The 8783-nt window shown below is 59.1% G+C and overlaps 2 protein-coding genes across 2 annotated transcripts in view; one reads left to right on the top strand and one right to left on the bottom strand.

Moving 5' to 3' along the window:
* The first annotated feature begins 341 nt into the window (after nt 1-341).
* IER3 (immediate early response 3) lies at nt 342-1860 on the top strand. The gene is made up of 2 exons (XM_010569915.1): nt 342-526; nt 992-1860. The coding sequence occupies exons 1-2, from the start codon at nt 347-349 to the stop codon at nt 1373-1375; spliced, it is 564 nt and encodes a 187-aa protein (XP_010568217.1). The 5' UTR covers nt 342-346; the 3' UTR covers nt 1376-1860.
* A 1670-nt stretch (nt 1861-3530) lies between these two features.
* The window catches only part of LOC104833337 (zinc finger protein 729-like), a 49591-nt gene continuing 44338 nt past the window's right edge, over nt 3531-8783 (bottom strand). Inside the window, 3 exon segments of the mRNA XM_010569926.1 lie at nt 3531-4226; nt 4518-4740; nt 4969-5125. Coding sequence (XP_010568228.1) covers nt 3531-4226; nt 4518-4740; nt 4969-5125 — 1076 coding nt within the window.

Raw genomic sequence — 8783 nt, 5'->3', positions numbered from 1 at the left:
CCCCTATACCCCCCCTGTTGCCCCTATACGGCTCCCCTAGCCCTCTACACACACCCCATAGCCCCCTATAGCCCAGTATATACCCCTAGGCCTCCCATACACCACCTGTATCCCCTACGGACCCCTATAGCGCTCCATATACCCCCCTATAGCCCCCCCCGCATACACCCCTAGGGCACCCCCGGGTGGGAGGGGCATCCTACCGAGGCCACGCCTCCGATAGGACGCAGCCAATAGGAGCCGCCGGGGGGCGTACCCCCCCACCCGCGACGGGGCGGAGCGCCGCCGCCGCCATAAGAGCGCTACCGTCAGCCCTCCGCCGCCATTTTGCGAGATGACGATGACGATGGCGGCGGCGGCGGCGGCAACAGCGACGTGCCCGGGCCGGGGTTGGGGACAACCTGAGGGGATCCCCGGTGGGGTCACCCCTTCCCCACCCCGGCATTTCACCTTTGACCCTCCGGTAGGGCCCAGCGGCCCCCCTAGGCCCCGCCGCCGGCACCGTCGCGTTCTCTACCCGCCCGCTGTGAGTACCAGACGCCTGGGTTCCACAGGCGGGTTGGGGGCGGGCGGGGGGGGCTTCCCTGGATTCCTGGGTCCCCTCCCCGGGTTCCTGGGTCCCTTGCCCGCACGCCTGGGTCCCTTGGGGCGCGCAGGATGAGGCCCATTTCCCGGAGGTGAGGGGGAGTGAGTCACTTCCCGCTCCCCCACGCGTGACTCACCCCTACCTGGTGCCCGGGGGCGGGTGGAGGGGGAACCCAGGCATCCGGGGAAGGAGTATTTGCCCCCCCCCCCGGGGGTGGTTATTTGCCCCAAGAAGGGGTAATTACCCCAGTTACCCTTTTGGAAGCTAAGCAGGGTCGGTGGGGGATTGCGTTTGGATGGGTTCCCCCAGCCTGATCTGGGGGGGAGGGGGGGAGTATTTGCCCCCGGGGGGGTATTTGTCCCAGGTAGATCAGTTCTTACCCTATTTTGTTCTCCCCTCTCTCAGGTGCGGCGGCCGCCCCCCACAGAAGAACCGAGCGCGGCAAAGCGGCTCCTGATGCTGCTGTTGGCTGTGGTGAGTGCCCAGGTGTACAGCGCGCCCGGGGATGTGACACCCGAAGTGGCCGCGACGGCCACGGTGATACCCGAGACACCCGTGGTGAACCAAGTTGAGACACCCATGACACCTGCTGTGACATCCCTACCTGGGGATGGAGTGCTGCTCAGGACTGCTGTGACACCCATGGAGACAAACTGGACACCCAATGGGACACTGGTGGGGACACCAACAGCACCCATGGGGATACCCATGGGTGCCTCCTGCCCTCGGCTGCTGCTGTCACCTGCCCTGCGGCCCCACAGCTGCAGAGCCGGACACGCTGCCAGCTGAGCAGCACCCAGGACCTTCACCCTGGTCTCAGGGTGGCACCCAAGACTGTCACCTCGGCCTCGGGGTGGCACCCAGCACCTCGCTGAGCCCATTGCTGTGGCCTCAGGGCTGTGCCCAACACACTGGACTGGTAGCTGTGCCTGTTGTAGTGGCCACAGGGTGGCACCACACGCCCACAGGTGCCCTTCACCTCGGCCCTGTGGTTGCACCCAGTGCCCCGGGGACACATTGGGGCCCATCACCCTGGCCTTAGGGCTGTGACAGCACCCAGCACCTATGGGTGCCCCTCGCCATGCACTTGAAGAGGCATTCAGCACCCATGGGGACCCCTACCTCACCTTCGGGGCTGCCCCTAGAACCCATGGGTGCCCCTCATCCAACCTTGGGGCTGCTCACCTCATCCCCTTTCCCCCGCACGGTATTTATTTATTGTATTTGTATTTATTTTGTGGTTATTTAATTGAGGGTTATTTAACTTTATTTAATTGGGGGTTATTAAATGTGGTTTGGGGGTATTTAATAACTGATGTTATTTAATACGAGTTGCTGCTGGGTCTTCTTTGGAGCGTTGCATGGTTGTGGCCCTGGGGGGACCCCTTAACCCCCCCCCCCCCCCCCGAGCCCCTCTCCCCCTCCCCTGCTGCCTGCAACTCCTGCTGCGATGGGGGCTCTTGTCCTTGGAAGAAACGGGGAGGAAGTGCTTCCTCCTTGACATGTGAGAAAATAGGATTTTCCATGTTTTCTGCCCTATTTTCTAGGCTGGGGGGTGGGGGGAGATGCTGCATTCACCATTTGGGGGGTTGTCTGTGGTGCTGGGAATTAAGGGAAAACCCATTTCAGGCAGAAAAACATCACTTTTCATCACGAGTCGGCTGCAGGACGCGTGTAGGCGCCCAGCTCTTGTTTATTGAACCGACTCGTAGGCGACGCGGGAATACAAAGTCACAAAAGTAACAAAACAAAAAAATTTTTTTTTTTTAAAAAGCTGAAAACAGCTTGATTTTGCTCCCATTTCAGGGGGACACACTGGGGGGATCAGGCAAACCCCACAGTTGACTCTGCTCCATCCATGATAATAAAGTCTTTCCTTTGAAACGCGTGTTTGGCAGTGCTGGTGACCCAAATCTGTTTTTTCCCCCCATAATGGCACTTGGGGAGCATCATCACTGCCCAGCTGTGCCAAAAAACCATGAACAACACACAACAGCAGTAAAAAAAACAGAAAGAGCAATTTTGCCCATCGATCCCAGATGGGGCTCTTCCCCTACCCACCCCCCAAAATAATTGCCCCAAAAAGCAAAACCCAGCAGAAAAAGGGAAAAAAAACCCAAACCCCTTTTTCTGCTTCAGTTTTTACCAGCTCCCACCTAGGACAAATTTGGTAAATTTTGGGTTGCACTTGGTGGTGCTTTAAAACACAGCAGGAGAAGGAAAGGGTGGGAAAACATCGTTAAAAATCACCCTAATTAGGTGGAGAATTGATTTTATTCACTTCCCTCTACCCCAAAATCTAAGGGGCAGGGGTGGGCACTGTCCCCCCTCTGCCATGGGGACACTGACTTGGGAAAAGTTTGCATCTTCCTGCTGTGAAAAGGTAGTAATTTGGTTAAAAGGATTAAAAAGTTAGGGGGGAGTCCCCCATCCCCTAATTAGATCATTAATTAGTCACCAAGGCTGAATGGCTCTGGGCAGGAAGAAGCCCAGCCCACCCCCCCCAACTATGGGTCTTTGAGGTCAACCAAGGATGGGTGTTGGCTGAGCAGCTGGGGAGGGTGGGAGAAGGATGGAGCCATGGCATAAAGGGGACTTCCCCATCCCCTAATTAGTGAGATCATTAATTAGCCACCAAGGCTGAACACCTCCGGGCAAGAACAAGCTCCTCAACAAGGGGTCTTGGAGGCCAACTCTGCTTGGGTGTTGGGCAAGCAGCTGGGGAGGTAGGGAGGAGGATGGAGCTGGGACTGTGGTCGGGGTTGGAGGAGCTGCCTCATCCCCTAATTAGAGAGGTCATTAATTAGCCACCAAAACTGAACAGCTCCAGGTGGGAACAAGCCCTCCCAACAATGGGTCTTTGAGGCCAACACCGGTTGGGTGTTGGGCGAGTGTCTGGGGAGGTTGGGAGGAGGATGGAGCTGCGGCCAGGGCCGGGCACCACTCAGTTGATGAGGGAGGAGGTCTGGGCCCCCGAGGCGGGGGCCGAGGGGAAGGAGGGGTGGGGGAAGGCGCGGGCAGGGAAGGAGAGGGCCCACGGCAGGTCCAGGGTAGGGCTGGAGAGGGAAGGGATGGGCAGGGGCGAGGGGGAGGCAGGGAAGGAGGGCAGGGAGGGGATGGGGGCTGCCGAACCGCCCAACGGCGGGGAGAAGGCGGTGCTGGAGAAGGCGCCAGAGGGGTTGGCAGCAGCGGTGGCGGCAGCAGCGGTGGCTTTGGGCTTGTCCCCAGCGTGGGTGCGTTGGTGGCGGTTGAGGTGGGAGCTACGGCTGAAGCACTTGCCGCACTCGGGACACTTGTAGGGCTTCTCGCCGGTGTGGACGCGCTGGTGGATGGTGAGCTCGGACCGTTGGATGAAGCTCTTGCCGCATTCGGGGCATTGGTAGGGCTTCTCGCCGAGGTGGGTACGTTGATGGGTGATGAGGTTGGAGGAGACGCTGAAGCATTTACCGCACTCACTGCAACGGTAAGGTTTCTCCCCGGTGTGCATCCGGCGATGGATGGTCAGGTCCGACTTCTGGATGAAACCCTTTCCGCAATCCCCGCAGGCGTAGGGTTTCTCTCCGGTATGGATACGCCGGTGTTTAACCAGCGCCGAACGTTGCCCAAAACCCTTTCCACATTCCCCACACTTGTAGGGTTTCTCCGGTGGTACTGCCGGTGCCGTTTCACCGTCAGCGGTATCCGATTCCCTCCCGCAATCCATACATTGCTGACTGCGGGGACGTAACCCTACTGTGCCACCCCGGTTCTTCCCGCAATCTGGGCACTTGGGGGGCTGCCCCACAGTTCCTCCGGCACTGTGGGCACGTTGATGCTTGAGCAAGGCAGCGCCTTGACTGAAACATCGCCCGCACTGGGCGCATTGGAAGAGGCGACCGTGACGATGAGCAGCCAAGAAGCCAGCTAGATGTTCAGGGCAACGGTAGGATGCCTGTTCGGCTGCGTGGATCTTCTGGTGCCGGTCGAGGTGGGAGCTGACGCTGAAGCTTTTACCGCATTCGGCACAGGTATAGGGTCGTTCGCCGGTGTGTACCCGTTGATGCCGTTCCAGGTCGGAGCGTTGGATGAAACCTTTGCCGCAATCGCCGCAAGCAAATGGCCGTTCACCAGTATGGATGCGCCGGTGTTGGGTAAGGTTGGAGCCTCGGCTGAAGCTCTTACCACAATCGCCGCAGCGGTGAGGTCGTTCGCCGCTGTGGGTCTTACGGTGTTTGGCCAAAGCAGAGCGTTGGGCAAAGATCTTACCGCATTCAGGGCAGCGGTGAGGAGCCAGTGACCCCTCTGGCGGAGGCGGTCGAGGACGGGTGCGGGGTTGGGCAGGTGGACCGGGTCCACCAGCGTGGGTACGGCGATGCCGGTCGAGGTGGGAGCTGACGCTGAACCGTTTGCCACAGTCGCCGCAAGGATATGGCCGTTCACCGGTGTGAACCCGCCGGTGCCGCTCCAGGTCAGAGCGTTGGATGAAGCCTTTGCCACAATCACCGCAACGGTGAGGCCGTTCACCAGTGTGGATACGCCGGTGCTGGGCAAGGTTGGACCCTCGGCTGAAGCCTTTGCCACAGTCACCGCACCGGTGTGGCTTCTCCCCACCGCGCTCTGGCTGCCGGGCCGATTGCCGACATCGCCGCCCGCACTCAGTGCACCGCCGCGGCTTTACCGGACTCTGTGACCGGTTCCGCATCCCGCATTCAGCACAACCACCCCGGGATGCCAGCGATGCTGCGCTGCCCTTCTTGCCCCCATTCCCTTTACCAGCGGCGGGGGCTTCACCCGCCTGTCCCCCGCTTTGGTGCTGATCGGCATCCTCCAGCACCGTCTCCTTGCCGTCCCGCAGTGCTGAATCCTCCTCTGTCCCGCTCCCGGCGCCAGTGCCTGCACCACGGTGAGAAATGGTGAGCATGGTGAGAAACCATGAGTCCCTCCAGCGCAACACCCCCCAAAATTAATTTCAAGCCCCCCAACATGGAAAACATGTCATCTATCTGGAGTTCTGTAAGACATTTGACATGGTCCCCCACAACATCCTTCTCTCTAAGTTGGAGAGAGATGGAGTTGAGGGATGGACCATTTGATGGAGCAGGAATTGGGTGGATGGTGGCATCCAAAGAGTTGTGGTCAATGGCTTCATTGTCCAGATGGAGACCAGTGACGAGTGGCGTCCCTCAGGGGTCCTTACTGGGACCAGTACTGTCCCCTATCTTCATCAATGACACATGCCACCATCATCCCTTTGATGTGGTCCTCCACAACGTCCTCCTCTCCCAGTTGGATGGAGTTGAGGGATGGTGGAGCAGGAATTGGGTGGATGTTGTCATCCAAAGAGTCGTGGTCAACGGTTCCATGTCTGGATGGAGACCGGTGACGAGCGGCATCCCTCAGGGGTCCTTACTGGGACAATCACTGTCCCCATATCTTCATCAATGACATAGAGGTGACCCCAAGCTGAGTGGGGTGGTTGCTACTCCAGAGGGATGGGATCCATCCAGAGGGACCTGAACAGGCCGGAGGTTCAACCAGCCCAAGGGCAAGGTCCTGCCCCTGGGTTGGGGCAACCCCAAACATGGACGCAGGCTGGGGGATGAAGGGATGGAGAGCGGAGAAGGACTCGGGGGCTGAAGGGATGGAGAGCAGAGAAGGACTCGGGGGATGAAGAAGCAGATGCTCGCAGCCCAGAAAGCCAACCGTCTCCTGGGCCGCATCGGAAGAAGCGTGGCCAGCAGGTCGAGGGAGGGGATTCTGCCCCTCTGCTGCGGTGGGAGCCCACCCGGAGCACTGCACCCGGGGGTCCTTGGGACGAGAAGGACACGGACCTGTTGGAGTGGGTCCGGAGGAGGCCCCGGAGATGATCCGAGGGCTGGGACACCTCTGCTATGAGGCCGGGCTGAGAGAGTTGGAGAAGAGAAGGCTCTGGGGAGACCTCGTGGTGGCCTTTCAGTCCTTCTGGGGACAGGGCTTTTAGTAAGGGCTGTCACGATAGGATGAGGCAGGGATGGGTTTTAAGCTAAAAGAAGGTAGATTCAGACTAGATCTACGGAAGAAATTCTTGGTGAATTTCTTGGTGAGGGTGGTGAGACGCTGGCAGAGGTTGCCCAAAGAGGTTGGAGATGCCCCATCCCTGGAGACATTCAAGGCCGGGTTGGCCGTGGCTCTGAGCACCCTGATCTGGTTGGAGATGTCCCTGCTGGTGGAGGAGGTCACCTTCAAAGGTCCCTTCCAACCCAAATCATTCCATGATTCTATGAAAAACCATCCCCCAAAGCACCGATACCCCCAAACCTGCCCCCACCCCAGTTCCCAAGGGGTGGTCCCCAAAATGGGAAGGTCTTGTGGGGTTCCCCCCCAAATTTACCTCCATCCTTGGGTGTTTTCTTGCGGCTCCGGCGCTTCCCCCCCTGCCCCTGCTCCCGCACCAGCTCCCGCAGCATCTTCTCCACCTGGCTCCTGCCGGCCGTTTGCAGGATCAGGCCCAACTGGCGACGTAAATCGGGGTTCACCCCCCCATCGCTGGAACCGGCCCCCGTAGAGGGTTGGATCTGGGTGGGCTCTGGTTGACCCTGCTCGCCCTCTGCTTCTACGCCTGGAAAAATGACTGTTAGACCCCCAAAAACCTGAGGAATTCACCCAAATTTAGGTGTCCCCAAAACCTAAGGGATTCACTCAAATTTGGGTGTCCCCCAAAACATAAGGGATTCATTCAAATTTGGGGAATCCCCAAAACCTAGGGAATACACCCACTTTTGGGGGTCCCCATAAACTTAAGTAATTCACCCAAATATGAGGAGTCCCCCAAAACCTAAGGAGTTCACCCAAATTTGGAGAGTTCCCAAAACCTAAAGAATTCACTCAAATTTGGGGGGGGTCCCAAAAAACCCTAAGGAATTCACCCAGTTTTGGGGATCCCTCAAAACCCAAGGGATTCACCCAGTTTTGGGGATCCCTCAAAACCCAAGGGATTCACCCAAATTTGGGGGGGGTCTCCAAAAACCTAAGGAATTCACCGAACTTTGGAGGTCCCTAAAAACCCCAGGAATTCACCCAAAATTTGGGGGATCCCCCCTGAACCCCAAGACTTACCCGACACCAGCCCCCGCCTCCGGTGGGATTCGGCGAAGGCGGTGATGCGCGGCCAACTGATGGCGATCTCCTCCGCTGCCGGGAAGAAGGTTGGTCTCCTCAGGCGCCCAGACACCCCGGTGATGGGCTCCATCCCCCCTCATTTCCCCCCACCCCCCCACCCAGCAAGAAGCCCTCTATTTTGGGGTGAAATGCTCCATGTTTGGGCAAAATGTGCTTCCACCAGCTGCAATTCACCACGGTGAGGGAAACTGAGGCAGCATGGGGTACCCAGCCCCCTGAAAACCCACCCTGAGTCCATGGGATGCTCGTGGCCCCCCCACATCATGGCAGTGTGCCGGGGCAGCGGAGTCCCCAACCTACACATGAGGTGACAATGGTGCTGGGGACCCCCAAAACGACACCCCCCACCCCCAAAACTGGGACATCCCAGGGTCCCTCCATGCCCCTTACCCAAGGAAATCACATTCTCGTAGTTCTCCTGCATGGTGGCCCCGAAAAATGGGGGGACAGGGGGTCCCGGGTGGGACAGGGGGGTGTCCCAGGTGGGTGGCGTCACCCCACAACCAAAAGTCCAGTCCCTGCAACAGCAAGAGACCCCACCCCCTCCTTGTTAGCACCCCAATACCCCCCAACCCCCTTTTCTGTAGGGGGGGGCTGTGGGGAAGGAAGGGGGGGGCTATGTGTGTCTCCCCCCTTGCTCCCCAAATTTTCCAGGGCTGTGCACCCCGATCCCCAGGGTATCCGGAGCTGTGTGCCCTGTGCTAAAGTGTGCCCACTTTTTTGGGGTACCCGGGGGGGGGCTTCCCTGCTCTTTGGGGTCCTCAGCAGCTGTTCACCCACTTTTTGGGGTGCCCAGGGGATGATACCTGCTCTTTGGGGTGCCCAGGGGCTGCACCTCCACTTTTTGGGGTGCCCAGGGGATGATACCTGCTCTTTGGGTTGCCCAGGGGCTTCACCCCCACTTTTTGGGGTGCCCAGGGGATGATACCCACTCTTTGGGGTGCTCAGGAGCTGCACCCCCAGTTTTTGGGGTGCCCAGGGGATGATACCTGCTCTTTGGGATGCCCAGGGGCTGCACCCCCAGTTTTTGGGGTGCCCATGCCCACCCACCGCTGCACCC

The sequence above is a fragment of the Haliaeetus leucocephalus genome, unplaced genomic scaffold (assembly GCF_000737465.1).
Source record: "Haliaeetus leucocephalus isolate CR32 unplaced genomic scaffold, Haliaeetus_leucocephalus-4.0 Scaffold282, whole genome shotgun sequence".
NCBI classification, from domain to species: Eukaryota; Metazoa; Chordata; class Aves; order Accipitriformes; family Accipitridae; genus Haliaeetus; species Haliaeetus leucocephalus.
The sequence above is the reverse complement of the archived record's forward strand: the minus strand, read 5'-3'. Positions and strand labels throughout refer to the sequence as shown.

Excerpts from the sequence above, each read along its gene's own strand:
- IER3 (XM_010569915.1), top strand. The coding sequence starts at position 347 with ATGGCGGCGGCGGCGGCGGCAACAGCGACGTGCCCGGGCCGGGGTTGG. Across the intron at positions 527-991 it reads GCGTTCTCTACCCGCCCGCT|GTGCGGCGGCCGCCCCCCAC; the intron begins GTGAGTACCAGA and ends CCCCTCTCTCAG.